This window comes from Talpa occidentalis, unplaced genomic scaffold (genome assembly GCF_014898055.3).
Source record: "Talpa occidentalis isolate TD23 unplaced genomic scaffold, MPIMG_talOcc4v2.1 talOcc4.13, whole genome shotgun sequence".
In the NCBI taxonomy this organism is placed as follows: Eukaryota; Metazoa; Chordata; class Mammalia; order Eulipotyphla; family Talpidae; genus Talpa; species Talpa occidentalis.
The window spans coordinates 98,749,246-98,767,749 of NW_023601322.1; the positions used below are offsets into that span (position 1 = coordinate 98,749,246).

The window sequence follows — 18,504 nt, forward strand, 5'->3', positions numbered from 1 at the left end:
TGTTAATGATAACCCAAAATAAACGTATTGCATGACAAAAGTTACTAACATTTGTTTTATTAATTATAAAACACAGGTCACATTTTATGAGCCATATATTATGAAGATTAATCTCGTGGGCTGGAAGGAAGTAGAATATGGAGATTGGGGAGGGGCAATTATAAAGCATTAAGAGTTTCTAAAACACACTGTCACACATCAGAGATGAATGGATGGCCCCATAAAGATCATCCAATGGTTTCTTTATACTAGAGAGGAAGAAACCATGACAAGATATATAGAATTAGAATCTTTATGATAAGCAGCACATAATTTTTGTTAAGCAAGTAACTTTCAGAAAGGTGCAACATGGAAAAATGCTCAAACAATATAACCAACATACAAGCTAAATAAAAGAGAACCAAATATAAGAGAAAAAAGAAAGACTAGCTGCCTGAACTTCATCATTACAGCAACTTGCTGATCTGAAATTAAAATAGACTTTTAAGCAAGGTTTATCCTTCTGGTAATGTGTTGCTGTAGGAAGAGAAAACAGTACTAGCAAAGGCAGGAAACCATATGGGACCTTCAAAAGCCTGAAAAGAATAACTTGGAATGAAAATCCAGAGAAGACAAAGAGATCATAGAAGATCATAAACCTGTATCTTCCAGCTGTGGACTCACAAAATGTGGTTCCAGGCGGGGCCATCCTATCCACACAGTACACAGCACCTCCTTTACCATGGCGAGACCGCTGGCTCAGGAAGACTACCCTGCTCTGGACCTGGAATTACAAGGTTCTACTGTTGTGGCAGGGAGTAACAATTGCTACGGGCATTTTTTTTTTTAATAATTTTAAAAAATATTTTTAAAAATAATTTTCTACTTTTATGATTAAAACAGAAAATGTTGATAATGAAACCTGGCTTTACACTAGAGAAATTGAATTTCAGTTGGTATACATTATCTCAATATGTATTTAGAAAAAGTAAAATAATTTCCCCATTCAAAGTAAAACATTTTAGAAAATATGTGTGTACTGTTACACTTCTGTGCCTTTTTGTTCTGTACTTGTTCTGTTTAATGGATTATGTGAGCATAATGTAAATCTTTACTAATTTTCTCATAAGAAGTCATAAAAAGTACTTTATGGCAGCCAGTAGCAGCAAATAAATATTAACCATGTTAACATTTAAGTAAAAACTCAGTTTACTTTAGCCAGTCATATTATATAGCTTATGAGTGCTAATTAAACAATTACAGTGAATTTATTATTATTATTTTTTTTTTTTTTTTTTTTTTTATAGAGGCATGCTTTATTTATTTGTTTGCTGGTTTGTTTGTTTGTTTTTTTGTTTATACATGCACTGGGTACAGTCAGAAGCGCGGGAGGGTGAGAGAATTCACCAGAGCCAGAGCGGGGAGCAGAGCAGGCAGAAGGACCGAAGTACACTGCTGAGGGGAGCAGCGGGCGGCAGGAGAGGTCTGCGCGCCATGTGGGACCCTCCTCTGGTGGCCGGGGAGCAGCCAGGGATCGAACCGGTGCCGCAGAGGCCGCGGGCAGCTTCGCAACCCAGCGCTCAACCGCTGCGCCACCGGGGAGGCCCAATTACAGTGAATTTAAAGTGTTCTGTTTAATGCTTTCAAAGGAAAGAACTAAAGCATTTATAGAAAGATCAGGTAAGCCTTTTATTATTGTAAACCTCAAGTATAAGGAAGAATTCTAAACTTTTTTTAAAAAGATGTTTATTTTTTCTTTTAAAGCTCTTAAGATTTCCTCATGTTAGTAGATTTGTAACAAATGAAACAGTAGGACGGATCACTTGTAAGATCCCAATTCTTATAAAACGTTCACACCTATTTAACACTAAAAACTCATTTTTAAAGCCAAAAAAAAGCAATAAGCCATGGTATGTATAAAAAGACTGGTATTAAAGATTTAAGCATATAAAAACTATTATGCAATTTCCTCTCAAAACACTTAATTTTTTCCACTTGTGAATAAATATGATTTGAAGTAAAAAGAAAACTATAAAGCCACTATAGAATTCTCTCAGGAAGAAGGAAAACTTTGATCATTATGTTGAAGTTGTTACAAAGTCTAAGACTAACTTTATGAAGCTTCTCTGCCCCCATCCAGTACTAAGGGTGCAGAACAGAAGGACAAAGGAGGCCAGCCTGGGGACAGTCCAGAAACCACTGCTGCAGGATCTCTCAGATGCTTCCTTCTAGCACATCACCTAGGCTACATGCCCAACAAAGGACACAAAGCTGTAGCTTCTTGTTTTTCTCATATTAGTTGTTTTTGGGCTTCTTCACTCCAGAGTCTCAGCAAACTTGCCAGAAAAACATGCAAGATTGTGAATAAACTATTTGCAGAAAAGGAAATATTGCTAGCTGACAAACATGAACAGTATACTCAGCATCCTAATAAACAAAAGACCAACAATGGAAAACACCTTACCATTAGTCACTAATTAAATGGGGCAACAAGATGTTCTCAATGCCACTATTACAGTGCAGACAACGGTTACTACAAAGGTTCTATCACATGTTGGTATTGGCACACTGGAACTGTAACGGGGAATCCCCTGAAAAAGGGGCAGTTCCAGGTTCCCTGCTCCACCCAAAGGAGGGAGCTATTTAGAGAGTTGGAGCTATTTAGAGAGGGCAGGTTTAGGGGTTCTGGGGTGCCCCTCTCCCTGGCCTGTAACAGAACAATGCAGCAGAAAAGCAAGCTGATAATAAATAACAAGAGCCATGATTCCATTAATACTTTTGGCACATTAATCCATCTTCTAGGTCATATGGCTTTTAAAACAATATGGGAAAAAGCATACACACACATGCATATATGAACACAGTGACTGCAGAGTAATTTATGAAGCAAAATAACTGCAACCTTAAGTATTCAACTGGAAGAAAACAGTTAAGTAAATCATGGCATATCTATTTAATGAGTACATAAGAGAAAGATAGGTTTTCCAAAAGCCTAGAACTCATTCATTGAATTCACAGGCATGAATGTGATTCACAATGGTGAACCCTTATATGGGGTCATGAATAAAATGAAATGAATCAGGGCCTCCCGTGGTGGGGCAGGCGGTTGAGTGTCCACAGCCTCAGCAGTGCGGGTTTGATCCCGGTGGGCCAGTGAGGGTCCCACATGGTGCCACAGACCTCCCCTGTTGCGCCCACTGCTTCCCTTAGCATTGTATTACTGTTGTCTCCCTGTTCTGCTCCCTGCTCTGTCTCTGGTGAATCCTCTCACCCTCCCGCACCTCTGGCCTGTACCCCAGCTCTTGTATAAAAATAAATAAATCTTTAAAAAAGAAATGAAATGAATCAAACAAGAGAAAAGAGACAAGTGCTCATGTCGATGCCAATCAGTTGCTTATTTGGTCTTAGATCATTTTTCTGTTCCTTGATTGTGTTTCCTCCTACTCTCTGGCTTCCAGCAGTTCTAATCAATAAGTGGCACTGGGAGAAGACTGGGTGGTGGGAGGACAGAGAAGCATGAGCATCTCCCTCTGTTTCTGGGGGTGTCTCCAGCAGCAGCTGAGCTGCCTCTGTGGCACTGCCTCACCCAGACAGCTCAGCTTGTGGGCTGGGGTAACACTGCCTTGCCTGTGGGTCCTGCCGCTGCTGTGCTCTGGAATGAGTCACCACCGCTCTCTGGACTTCTGTTACCACCCCATAACTAACTACCTGCACTGCACTAGCCCTGTTCAAAATAGTTGTTTGCTGTTTCAAAGGACCTTGAATAAAACAGTATCTCCAATTAATGTAAAAGACACAAAACCATAGGTGACAGTGAATACTACATCAAGATACTTGACAAAAGGCTGACTGTCACTGTGCCCTTGTGCATCCTCATGGGATCTGGCATGCAAGAATGTCAACCCCACAAGGTACCAATCTCCTATTTTTTATCTGAGTTGTTTCAAGATTTGGAAGAAACCAGGCCACCGTCTAAACTGATGGGTACACTTTCTAGGGAATTTCTTCCTACGTGTGGAGTACTTGGCAGTTGTTAACAGCTGCATAGTAAAACTCTGGTACAAAGAATACATAGTGACACTCCAGTTAAGTTATTAGAAATGCACCACAGCAACTGTGCCCTTCTGAGGCAAAATGGTTCAAACAAGAGTTTTTATGTCTTAAGCAAACAGTTCAAATTGTTGGTGGCAACCAATGAGCCAATTTAGTAGGTCATAACAATGAAGTCATGACCACCATTTAAAAATATGAGAACAGAAAGAATAAAAATATCAGAGTGTAATGTGTGTATGTGTACATGTGGTTGTAGGTGCACGTGAATTGTTTGTGATGGACAATCTAGTTCTGTAAGTCAGTGATATTTAAAAATTTTTGAAACCCATCATATTAGTATGCCCCTTGCCTAAACTGAGGTATAAAGTGATTACAAAACATTTCCATTCTAAGTGAGATAAATTAAAAGAAAAAAATTGTTTTGTGGAACATGAAAAGTATGAGAACGTGGTCAATAGAACATGGCGGGTCACCCGTACTATTGAAGCTGATATTGAGTGGCATCCACCCAAAACTCATATGCTGAAGACCTAACCCCCAATGTGACTGCATTTGGAGTCGAATGTTTAAGGGTGTATTAAAGGGTAAATGAGGTCATAAAGACGAGGCTCTAACCCAACAGGACTGGTGTCCAGATCAGGAAAGAAAGAGACATGAGGAGTGTGGGGCCCAGAGAAAGAGCCGCCAGAGAACAGAGAGAGAAAGAGGCCAACTGCAAGCCCGGAATGGTGCGCTCACCAGAAACCTGTCTTGCTGGCACCTCATCTTGGAACTTGCAGCCATCTTTGGCAAACCTGACTTAGTCACTCACAAATGATAAAACTGTCACCCAGTTTAAATTAAGTACTGCAAATGTAAATTAGTAGTGGAATCTGTAAAGATTACATATAAAATATCTGCACTATCCAATGGTAACATACGGTAGTGTAAATATACTGAAATTTAATTTTTTTACACACATTTGTTTTTCATTTTTCTATAAAACTTGTTTCACTTTTTAAATTGCTAATCAATACTTGCATACATAAGTATACTATTGGGAGACTGACTGATCAATTTATGCATACTATGAAGAGGCATACTGTGAAACTCCTGTTATTATTTCCTGCCTTAGTTTTGCTATTATTAGGGCCCAACTCTGACAACATTTATCAATTCCAGAGAAAAAAGATTTTAGAGTGATGTAGTATTCAAGAACATATGTAATAAAGTATGCAACGAAACCCAGGTCTCTGAAAATACAGTTATGTGAAGGCTTCTTATCCCACCCAATAATCATTCCAAGATGACTTTATCAGTGACCCCTAACAGCGATGGGGGTCACAGAAAACACTGGGAAAAAAATCAAATTATTATGAAATTTATATTTTTGATTCAATGAGAACAGGCTCCAGAGACCATGTTTTTAAATCACAGCCTATCTCCAAATCCCAGCATAGATGTGGGAACTTTTACAAGATGTGGGACCTTGTGTAAATTCCCTAATTCTTCTGTACCTCAGTTTCTTTATCCATAGATTGTAGACTTCTATTATCTGCAGATAATAATATGCATAGCACTGGGTTGTTATGTGAATTATATGAGTTAATATTAAGACAGTGTCTTGCATATAGTAAGAACTTTATCAATGTAAAAAAGTACAACACTTAAGTTCTTAACTGTAATTATTTCCTTTTCCTTTTTATTTATTTCTGTTCCACCTCACCCCTACAGAGATGTCTTTCATGGTGCACTAACAATGAAGGGTTTCATAAAAAACAAAATTTTAGGAAGAATCTTAATATCCTTTTATTGAGTAAATGAATTAATCAGGCCTTTTATGGCACTACCCTCTGTGGCTGTCACCTGTAGACCTGACCATGTTAAAGCAGAAGACCCTTTGGGAGTGCTGGGCATGGAGCACATGTTCCTGACTGTGGACATCTGGAGTATAGATGCATGCAGATGTGTGAGTGTACACATCTGAGCTTAGGGTCTGGGCTAAAAGCTGTGCAGCAGCAGCAGCAAGAGGACTAGAGACCTGACTACAGAGACTACTCCAAAGAGGTACCCCAGAGAGAGCCCAGAAAAAGAGTGTAAAGATTCACGGAGTGGGGAGGAGGGGCTGCCTGCCTCCCAACCCCTGCTGGGGGACCCATGCCTGCTTCCTTGCACGCCTGTCTCCCTGCCTGGTGTGCCTGTAAACCTGATTTCCCTGATAGAGTGTTAAAGCCTGAAAAACCCACTGAGGGCTCCAGGACTCTCTTTATCCATCAGCACAAATCGATAGTGAACCTGCCCCACGCTTGGGGGCACACCTCCTCTATACTCCTAAATTCTAAACTGTTCATGTGAAATTTTCAAGGTGAGGTTTGATACAATACCAACATGTATCTCATATGAGCCAACATGTGGCTCATATATATATATTGTCTTGCTCATTATGTGAGCCAGGGATACCTCAAGCTAGGTATGCAACAGTTACTGTAAACTCAGTCTATTTTTTTTTTAATGAGACATTTTGTGCTTGCCTGAGATGAATTAAGTCTGTTCTTAACAGCAAACAACTCAAATGACTGACATTTCAAAACCCAAAATTTCTTTTTACTGAGGAATATGCAGTAAAGAGTGAAATGGAAGCCATTCCTCGATAGATAACAAGAACAGAAATATCAGGTGAATTCATACAACCTTATCTGAAATAAAGGCCTGAATCAATTTAAGAGTGGGTAAATTTTTAAAAGTTTTGGTGGATCTGTAAGTAAAAAAGCACAAAGTTCATCAATAGAAACTGGTCACTGTAAATGGCAACCAGGAGCTCTGAAATGTCAATTTCACAGTGCACTAAGCATATCCTACTCAACACCACCAAACTGCTGGTGGAGAAAATATCAACACATGCCCCTACATTCCTGGAATAGGTCAGATGTACCAGCTGGGTCAGGTACAAGATTGTGTCCACTTGGACAGACCTACTCAGGAATCATTTTTCATCTGTTTAGGTGTTTATCCCATTTAAATCAGATGTGTTAACTGACCTAGAAAAAGCAGCCAACTCTGAATAAACTGCAGTTTGGCTCAGAAATCTCTTAAAAAGCAGGTGGGGGGACCTTACTGAGTTAGGACATCGCATCTGGGACTTCAGGCTGCCAGTCATAGATAAGCCATCGCTTCAATCTGCCACTCACCTGGCCCCTGCAGTCAGGTGCCCACCCTAGTGCTGACAGACCCAATCTGAATCACTCATTAGGTGACAAAAATTATTCAGGGGAGGACTGCCTATTTTCCATGTGAGAGGTTCCTTTAGGATAACACTTGAAATGTGGCCTCAGGGACTAAAGGCAAAGATACTTCCAATCTGACAACAAAGAAAAAGAGTATGTTACTGTCTTACAAACTCTGGGGAATTTCCTCCCGACACTATCCTGTCCCTCCCTCAATGAGTAAATGAGGTCTGCCAGTAATGCATAAGAGAGACTCCCGAAATAGAAATTTCAAATTCAAGTAGATTTAAAGGAGGGTACAGATACAAAAAGATGACTAAGGCGCACCAAGAGGCTAATGAACCCTTGACAAGTAACAGGTGGAATTCTCTCTGTGTGCTTGTGGCCAAGTTTCTGCCCAAGGAGTATGCTACCCCAGTATTGCTACTCCAGGAAATAACCACGCCAAGTCAGTCAGCAGTCATCTGCACTGAAATGCCAGATTTTTATCAAAATAGGAACAAAATGGTGGCCAAGAAGGAGTCTCTGGGAAGTTAAGTGCAGTTGAGATGAAGCTGGGCATCTGGAACACTGCTGATGGTAGAGTAAGCTGTGTAAAGCCCCTTTGGAAATCAATTCAGTGGTAAGTATATAAGCAACAAAAATGTTCATGTCCTTTGACTCACTTCTGGGAAACAGTTCAAAACACAGAGCAAGCTATGCTCAGGATGTCCTCATGCTAGTGTTATTATCTGCAGAGTGTTAGCTGAGAGCAACTTCAGATTCAACTGCAGATACATGAAGAAAACATAAAATCTACTTGATGAAATACCAAGACATGGCATCACTAAAAACCAGCAGTTTTACTAGAATATGGTTGTATTGTTTCAAATGGTATAATGCTTTCAAAAGCAAACACTACATTAAAACAGCCATACTCTTCAATGTACAATCATGTGTCACTTACCAATGGGGACAGTCTCAGCACCGAGAACATCACTGTCCAAGGTCACATTGTTCTTGTTCAAGATTGCTGCCATGGTGGAAGGGGACAGGGACAGGCCTGGCCAGGGTGCATGACCATCATGAATTGCCACTATTACAGTCCTTAGTCACTGTTCATTTTGTTTCTATGTCAACATTGGACCTGGCTTCTTACTGGCAACACTAGCAGTGGATTTTGTGTGCTTAGGGGCCACAATGCATACAACAACACAAGATAAAATCAAGCATGAGGGACAATGATGTTATTAGGAGGTGAGATAAACATGAGATGCAGGAAGCTGCTGCAGCTGTAAAACGCTGAAATGTTACAGGAAGGCTAGGGTGCCTCTAAGCTAGGATTCTGGGCATCCACGTTCCACATGAGCTCTGCCACTGACCCACATGTCATCATGCAGAGCAAGACTGTGATCTGACATAAAAATGACAACTTCTACCACACTGCCTGATAAAGCAAAAGTGTGAAAGGAAAGTGTTTAAAGATCCAGTGAAAATATTTATAAAGCTAGAATTTATTTTTGCTCGTTATGGTTTATAGCTTTCTCAAATAAGAAAATTCTGCATTTACACTGAAATCATTTCTTTTCATTGGAGAACACAGAATTTAATCTGCATACCTTTATTTACTGTGCCTTCCCGAGAAACCTCCCTAGCTGATCTCCCTGCACATTCCCATCCCCCAAGCACCTTTCTCTTAGCTAACCTATTTGAAATGGCTCCTGAAGCCTTGTGGGTTAGGGTTAGTTCTCTCTTGTGTACACAGGAGGTGTACATGCTATTATTAAATTTCTTATTGGCATTTTTTTTTTTCAATCTGTCTGAGGTTTGCACGTCTACATTTGCCCTGTCCACCATGAGGTTCATCTTAGGGGTCAACATCAGGCCCACCTGCACTCTGGGAGGGCTTGTCAGTGAAAACCCTGACAGGAAATTAGATAGATGGTAAAGGAGAATGAGGGACAGTGTCTTCACTCCTCTCAATCTCATCCTGCAGTCACTTAGGGCTGCCTCTTCTCCTACCTGAGGTTACCACCCTCTCAAAGCAGACTGTTCTTCCTTCTCCCTCTTCTTGTCCAGAGGGCAGAGATGTGGAAACAGCTTGTGGTCCCCATCCCTGAGTTCAGGCCCTGTCCCTTCCTATTCCACAGACCCTGCCAGCAACTTTGTCATTATCTCTCTATAAACAAGTTCCTTCTGATGATTCCAATTTGAATGTCATCTTTGCCTCCTGGGAATCTGACTCATATGACAACTTTGTAAATAGTGTGATTAAGGGTTTTTATAAACAAGGAGAAGTATTTAAAAACATCTTTTTAGCTAGATCACAGTGTGATTAATGCAACAGTGACCTGACTTACAGTGAACCATCTACGTTAGATGAGAGCAGATGAGGGCAAGACTGGAAAGCAATTTTCTAAGTTATTTTCTTTACTATTACCTCTGGCAGTCTGATTTTCTTTGTTTTGTCGAAAAGAATTAAATTTATGTCCCCAAAGACCTGGAACTATACAGTCAATAAAGTTGTTGAAAGGGGCCTTGACCCCATCCAAACCCTCCCCCCAAAAAGGCCTACAAATAACGGTTAACGTCTACTTTGTTAGATGTGCATGTGCCACAAAACACCTGTCTTTTTGTCATTATAAGTCCAACTAAAACCATCATATAAAATCACCTGCTTTTAAAATACATAGTTATCTTGGGAATTGAGTATGCCCAAGTTTTAAAAAGTATTTGCTGTGCCATCATCTGCAAAATTCTCAGCCATTTTTTCAAGGAAGCATATAAATTTGCACAGACAACTTTCTACTGTAATTAGTAATTTATAGCATAATGTTTCTAGATAGACTTTATATAATTATTTCTGGGAAACTACTAGTTTTTATGCTGAAACTGCTAATTACATAATTAAATAATGACTATTTCCTATTTATGAATATACTTTTGTCCTATGGTTAGACTTTTCAAAATTCTTCTGATAATTCAATCTTGAAAAACTGCAGAGTCTGTGACTATTAGGGAAATTTCCTTGCTTCAGGTACCTCTAATGTAAGTTAGGCCTAATTAAATAAAAATAATGAATGGGATTGGGTGCAGACGGTTCAAAGCACAGGGTAAAATACTTCATTGTGTAGTGGAGTTGATTTTAATCACAACTGCCTGCAACAGCACAGCGAATGCCAATTTAAAATGAAATGAATAATACTAATTAGTTTCCATTTGCAAAAAAATAAGGATCCACATCATTAATTTTCCCTCTGTCTCCGGTATGTGATTACAAACTTTTAAACTTTAAAAAAAAAAAATGTTAAAGTGTAACAGCAGGAAGAGAGATTTTAAGCTTAAAAACAAGTTACTTAGGTGAGATAGTCAAAAGTAGTCTGGGAAGCCCATGCAGTAGCTTACACCATTGGAGGATCTCTCTGCAATGCACAGCGGAGTTAATGCAGAGTTGGCTTTGCAATAATGGTGAACAGAAATCTTTTAGAGTAGCTTAACTCATGGCTTCTATGCCACTCTGAAAATGATGGGTTGTTTCTCCATCTGACCTCAGCAGAGGACATGTCAAAGGCTGGACTAAACACTTCACTGCAGATATCTTTGTTTCAGATCAAGGTTCCTCCCTGTTCTTCACTGCTTCTAGACAACATCAACAGTACGATTTGTTCCATATGAGTATTTATTGAAAATTCACCCATTAGTATTATAAAATTTCTGCACATTTTCATCTAAGATAGCCTTACTCTGAAACCTTAAAGGCTGTTGCTATGGTACCCACTATCTGCAATGACTAGAACTCTGAAAAACTCTTAGGAAAAGTCTTCACTGGAAGCGAGCACCCGCCTCTGGCCTGAGGAGCAGCAGTGCTGCCAGGGACTCAGCAGGTCTGCAACAGTGCTTTAGACCACCAGCTCTCAGGAAGGGTAGGGCTGAATAAGATGGTCCCACTCCAACTACATTTCAACAATAATGAGGAGACCAGAACCCTAGTCTGGAACTAATTGGATTCATCAGTATTTCATTACTCACATAAATCCCACCTCAACTTTTGGAGCAACTGGTCTCTGAAATACATTAATCCTTAACAATATTCATTCTTGAATGGATCATTTAAGTATCAATGAATTCACAAATGGTTCAAAAACACTATGAATCTTTCCAACTTGCCTTAGTATTAATAATAAATGACTCAGTGGCATGAAGAACAGAACCAATCTCCTTGACTCCCCAATAAATTCTCAATTTGATCATTTGTGTATGGACCAAAGGAAAAAAAAAATCCAAGTAATCCTTACACTCTACATATAACCTACTTGAATTAAGACTTTAGATAAATTTATATAATCACATAGTGACTTCCTATGTCAAGTACTTTTGCTTTAAAAGGCAATGCTGGGCCTCCCCTCGTGGCGCAGCGGTTGAGCGCTGGGCTGTGAGGCTGCCTGCAGCCTCTGCAGCACCGGTTCAATCCCTGGCCGCCAGCGAGGTTCCCACATGGCGCAACAGACCTCTCCTGCTGCCCACTGCTCCCCTCAGCAGTGTATTTCATCAATCTGCCTTTTCTGTTCCCCACTCTGGCTATGGTGAATTCTCTCACCCTCCTGTGCTACTGACTGTACCCAGTGCTTGTATAAATAAATAAATCTTTAAAAAATAAAAATCAAAAAAATAAAAGGCATTGCTCTTAGAAGATGCTATGTAAACTACCCTAGGCGAACTAGCCATTCAAATCTTTCATGGTGATCATTCATCATGGGCTCTACTCACCAAGTACTTAAAAACATGGTCTGTGGGCCTCCCCTGGTGGCGCAGTGGTTGGCACTGGGCTGCGAAGCTGCACGCAGCCTCTGCAGTGCTGTTTTGATCCCCGGCCGCCGGCGAGGGTCCCACATGGAACACAGACCTCTCCTGTTGCGCCCACTGCTCCCCTCAGCAGTGTATTTCTTCATCAGTCTGCCTGTTCTGTTCCCTGCTCTGGCTCTGGTGAATTCTCTCACCCTCCCACACTTCTGACTGTACCCAGTGCTTGCATAATTAAAAAAATAAATCTTAAAAACAAAAACAAACAAACAAAAAAAAACATGGTCTGTAAGTAGGTTTTTGGAAGCCTAGCCTGAGGGAACACAACAAAGTGTTGTTAGATAGTACTGGGAAGAATATAGCAAATCTAACTCCGGGAAGAAAAGTGAACTTCTTTAACAATAACTGGCGGTTAAATTATACTTTAAAAAAAAAAAAAAAAAAGTTGTATTTTATTAAAAAGATAATCTGGTGTAAAAACAGAAAAAGAAGAAAACCATAGGAACCCCAGTAAGCCAACACTAGTGGGTTTAAAGAACCAAAGTTGTGATCTCTTGTTACCAAGACTCCCCGCTAAAGCAATTTAGACATTCCTTTGTTTTGGCCTCTGGCTGGCCAACTGATCCAACAGCATTGGTTGAAAACAAGCATCTTTCTCCACAGTTTCTCTTATACCTTTGGGTAGGTTCTCTATTCACATCTATTGATGTACATATTTCTCTCTCCAATAATTTTATAGTAAGTCTTGACCTCGAGTAGAGTGATTCTCTCTCTTCTTTTTCAAACTATTTTTTCATATAAAATTTAGAATAACCTTATCTAAATTTTACCTGTAGGGATTTTGCTAAAAATTGTATAAAACCGATAATTTTGAGGATAATATGATTATTCAAGTGCTTTCATATGAAATTTTAAAAGCTTTAAAATTTGTAAAAGGTTTAAAAGGGGCTTAAATAAAAATAAATGTATAATTAAACCACTACAATAAAGTTTTGTGTTGCATGATTTCTTTTTTCTTATTTAGACTTACCATTTCAAATGAAGAAACTACAGACCTTTTAAAATTTCACATGAAGAAAGTAACACTGAAAAATGAAGACACTTTTCTACTAGTTCTTTCCCTCCCTATATGGTCTTTCTATCCAATAAAGATCATGGCATAATGTTACTTTTTATAAAATTTTAAAAATTTCAAATGGTTACTTATTTAAAAAAAAGGGGAAATAAACTGGGGAAAGGTTTACTAATCTTGAATAGACACCACAGCTGCCTGGAAGGTACTTGCTAACATAGGGATTGAGGTTTTAACAGTGGGACAAAGAAGACAGCATAGCCCTTGACAGCTAGCACTCTGAAGAGCTGGAATAACTACCACTACATGAAAGTTGAAACCTTGAAAAGTCATATTCTCCATGAAAAGATATATTTAAAAATAAAAAGTGCTACCAAACAGCAAAGGAAGATGATAATGGGTATTTGTCTGTTTAAACCTCAGATCCTCATAGAAAAGTCTAAAGGAATCTCAAGCTGAAAACTAATGATAAGTAGTGTTAAGTTCTAATACTTCAAGATGCCTGGTAAAAGCAAATACACATTCTTTCTGCAGGAATTTATGGTTAATCCTGGTCTCAGAAGATTCCCACACATTTAGGTAACTCAAAAATGAATACAAATCTAAAATTACAAAACCAACAGAGCATTAGGACACCAGGAGCCAAGTCAACAGAAATAACAAACAGAAGTAGACTTCTATGGACATCAGCTATTAGAAATAACTATAGAATATGTAATAAATATGCTCTAAAATTATAAAAAGGGGAAACTCAATCATGAGCAAGGAAAAGTTTATTATCAAAAACAAGTCAACCACATATAATATCTGGTAATGAAAGATACCGTATAAAAACCAAGTAAAGCTAATTTTTTTCAAATAGTTTTGGAGAAATGACTATGAACTGGTTATTAGATGACCAAGAATGTTTTGTTAAATTTTTATTAGTTGTGATAATGGCATGGTGAGTATTTAAGAAGTCAATGTTTTTAATATCTGTGTGCTACAGTAGGACATGTATTCTGGGATTCATTTCAAAATATTTCAGCAAAGAAAAAAAAGGACAGATGAAGCAAATGTAGAAAAATGTAGGCAATATTAAACCTGAGTGACATACAGATAAAATTTTTATAATAAGAAATCGATGGACATTAAATATATTAGATAGAGCCAAAGATGGATCTGAAGAGGATACCCAGATTATGAGTGAACTTAAAAGGGAGCAAAAACTCACCTTCTTTTGGGCTCACTGCTGCAGGAAGTTTGTTCCAATCGAGGGTCCAAGCAGGGCAAGGGTGGGGAGAGAACATCACTTCAATGCCTTTTTCCTAGAAGAGTAAACAGGCCCTTTCCCAATTAATGAGTTAATAAAGCCCTCTTGTGTTCGAGGATGCAAAATTTCTACTTTAAATACTAGCAAAGGGGTCTCCCTGCTGGTACAGGCATTTGAGCACAGTGCTGTGAAGCTGCTCACAGTCTCTGCAGAGCAGGTTTGATTCCCGGCCGGCCAGGGAGATTCCCACATGGCAAGGCAGACCTCTTCTGTCTCGCCCACTGCTCCCCTCAGAAGTATATTTCAATCAGTCTGCCTGTTCTGCTCCCCACTCTGTCTCTGGTGAGTCCTCTCACCCTCCCATGCCTCTGGCCTATACCCTGGTTCTTGCATGCATGAATAAATAAATCTTTAAAAAAAATACTAGCAAAGAGGAACATAAATATTAAAAATCAGCAGACACTCCTCAAAATATTCAGTGACATAAAAAACATAGTATGTTGAGGGTTTTGGCAGCAGTTACTTTTTTCTTGGTATCTTGAGATAGTAAAATGTAATGCTATACTTAAATCATTGCCTGAAACTACAGAGCAGTAATAAGCTACCTAGAAATACTGGGTATCAAAGAGAAAAGTCACTTGATTAAAAAGGTTATCAACAATCCACACAGAGATAATACAAAACTGATTCTGCATATGTGCATCAAACTCTGACTTCACACATATGAAAACTGCCACAGTCTGAGAGCTGTACTTTTAGGACCAGAAAGTCCCACTTCAATTGACACCCATCCCAGGCTTCCATAAATGCCCAATATGTGTCTAGAAGAGAATTCCTCTAGTTTAACCAAATGGTTTCCAGCATTTTCAAGAATGAGGACCACTTTTCGATTAATCAAAAATTATCAAGTTCCTTTGCCATGGTATAAGTTGTGTATTTATGAGTTTGATCCATAGACAGTGGAATAGCACACACTGAGTCTCAGATCCCTTCCAAACATATTTTGGGGTAATGATCCGCAGGATACATACATATATATACATATATATATATATATATATATAATATATATATATATATCTTGATTATTATTACTTTTTTTTAATCTGCAGAATGTTCTATACAAAAGAAAAGTATCTGAGAATCTATCATTACTTTCCATCATGAAAATTAGGTGAATTCTAGTCGCAAGGTACTAGTGAAAAGATTCTTTAGCGGGGGTGGAGATACAGCCATTAGTCTAAGAGATCTAGAGCACTTGGTTGTGTCTCAGAAGATGAATGCATCTCTCTGCTATCTACTGCTGTCCTTTTGCCCTATTTCAGTCTACTCCTACAAGCCATTCCTTACCTCACCAAACTCATTCCAATATTGGGGTTTAAAAAAACAACAACATACAACTGTTATATATAACAAGATAAAATTTATATGCCATAAAATTTACCTCCTTAGAGCACACAATTCAGTGGTCTTTAGCATATGCAACCACTGCCACGATTCATTTTTAAATATTTTCATCACCTCCAAAAGAAGGTGCACCCAATAGTAACACCTCCATTCTCCCTTCAGTTGCCAGGCCTGGTCAACTACTTATATCCACTTTGCTTCTATACTTTTGCTAAGTCTTTTTTACTAGCTGGACCCTTTGTCTAGAATACGTCTTCCAAATCAGTTCACTCCAGTTAATTTGCTCAATGTTTTCACCTTGTAAGATACACCTTCCTAAACACAATGCCTAGAGAGGACTGCAACTTCCATCACCACCAGCCCCACCCACATTACATTCTTTTTTTTTCACAGCACTTTCCATTACCTAATATTTTATACGTTTATTTGTGTTTTTTCTTTATTTACCCTCTACCAGAATGTTAAGCTACTTGAGGGCAGTCCAATTTGTTCTTTATATACCTCCAACATTAAGATCAATTTCTAGCTGAGGTGCGGGGGGGAACAAATATTGTTAAAAAATGAACAATGATGTAAAAAATAAAAAAAGAATGTGAACACAAAAAGAAGTGCAATTAAAAAAAAATATATATATATAAACTCAAAGCTTTATTGTAAAAAAACCATCACCACTTTTCGATTTAAAAAAAAGAACAATTCCTAGTATTTAGGAAAGACAGGTACATTTTTATGACTGACCAAATGAATACATTTTAAAACTCTGCAGCCCAAGAGAAATTTTTGAGGCAAGACTGTTCAAAACAAAACAAAAAGTTTTGTTCTGTTCTAAAAAAACGGTGAGATGTGACTCTTCCTACGGTAATTTTTCCCATTTCCTACGTCCACTTAGCATCAATTTCATCTATCTTTGCAGTTGGCACAAAATACTGTGCCTATACAGAAATGAAATTTATAAGTAAAATTAATAAATTTACATAATTTACTACTTTGATATGACATTCACTGTCTTTCAAAGTATGGCACTAGAGAAATTATTAAGTAGCCAAAATAATGCCATTAAAAAGGAATTTATTGTATCTAATATGTACTGTCTAGTCAGAATTCAAACAAAACTAAAATTTTAACTTACTTTTAGAGTTGAACCTCGGTTTTCATACAAATTGTAGATGTAATGTCGCACTCATCTTTTCTATAACCATAACATTAAAAATCAGCTAATGTCGAAGAGGGGAAGTGAAACCCTCTGCTTAAATGACGGTCGGTCACAATGTTAGCTGAACTACAAAGCTGGGCCTCGAATCCCAGTCCCCCGGTCCCTGGGAGAGTCCTTGCTGGGCTACGCAAACCAGTGACAGAGAGGGGCAGAGCCACACAGGCCCATTCCTGAGAAACATGTAATTCTCAAGGAATGATATGAGCTCATGGACTCCCCACTGACTTGCCAGAACTTTCTCAGAACTGTATTTAGCTGTATTGAACTGGTAAACCTTTTCTACCCTTATCTTGCTTCCTTTCTTTTCTGTCTTATGTACAGAGGCCAAACCTGCATGATGGGCTAAAGGGACCACAGTTCTCTCTGGCTTCTCCCCACAGGCCTCCTGTACATCTAACCCCTCCCAAGTTTGCTTCTTGGGGGAACTGCAGTAACACAGCTCCTGTAAATTAAAAATTCAGGATACTTTTGTATTTTTTTTAATATTACACAAAAGGGCTTATTTTTCACAATCGTTTATTATTCTTCTTAATTGTAACCACTCTCTTAGTCTGTAACTTTTTAAATACGTAAAATATGTCTTTCCTAATGCCATTTTATTGCTGTAAATGCATAAGTAGAAATAATTGAATTATGATTTTTTTTTCAAGATTCCATATGAGTATGACAGATTTTTGATGCTGAAATTTTTGAAATTATAATTTTAATAGAAAGCAAATTATTCTCCTTTGATATTTATTAATTAATTTTTTAAAAAGATTTATTTATTTATTTATTTATACAAGCACTGGGTACAGTCAGAAGCGCGGAGGGTGAGAGAATTCACCAGAGACAGAGCAGGGAACAGAACAGGCAGACAGGAGAGGTCTGTCGCGCCATGTGGGACCCTCGCCAGCAGCCGGGGACTGAACTGGCACGGCAGAGGCTGCACACAGCTTCGCAGCCCAGCACTCAACCGCTGCGCCACCAGGGGAGGCCCTGATATTTATTAGTTTAACAACACACAAGAAGTGAACCAGAGATCTCTGCACAGTGGGCCCACCTGATCAAGACATATCAAGCTTTGGACATGCTGTGATACCTTCCAAAACCAACTGTATAATAATTTCATTACTGGGCTACCAAAGCTTAGTTGAAATGAGAAAGTTGGTGTCACTAACTAAAATCTTGTGCTTTTCTAAATCAGCAACCTTTCTGTTAACGACAGAACTCAAATACTTCCTAACCCAACTAGGGAACTATAATGACTATTTTTCCAGGACAACTCGATAAAAGGCCTAAATACTACTTGTAGTCTCCTCTATTCAAGTAAATTGTCCAGTTAGTCTACATTAAAAAGTAAAGCTTTTTGTAGATTGTTTCAAAGGATAGAAGGAAAAAAAAATTTATTACTAAAAACTTTTCCAAATAATACTATTAGAAACAAATTATACTACAAAGAGAAAAATAGATCATATGTAACTTTACTATATGAAAGGCATTAAAATCAAATCAAGTAAAAACAAATTCAAAGAATTAAAAAATCTTAAATTTAGACAAAATTTTG

At 38.4% G+C, this 18,504-nt stretch overlaps 1 protein-coding gene across 9 annotated transcripts in view; it reads right to left on the bottom strand.

Moving 5' to 3' along the window:
- The window catches only part of GSTCD (glutathione S-transferase C-terminal domain containing), a 104,278-nt gene that overhangs the window by 69,886 nt on the left and 15,888 nt on the right, over positions 1 to 18,504 (bottom strand). For all 9 annotated transcript variants that reach the window (XR_008551568.1, XR_008551567.1, XR_005124790.2 and 6 more), the window contains one exon: positions 14,300 to 14,393. Coding sequence is in view for 6 of the 9 variants with exons in the window: in XM_054694581.1 (XP_054550556.1) it covers positions 14,300 to 14,393 (94 nt within the window). In the remaining 3 variants the exon portion in view is untranslated. The remainder of the gene's footprint in view (positions 1 to 14,299; positions 14,394 to 18,504) is intronic.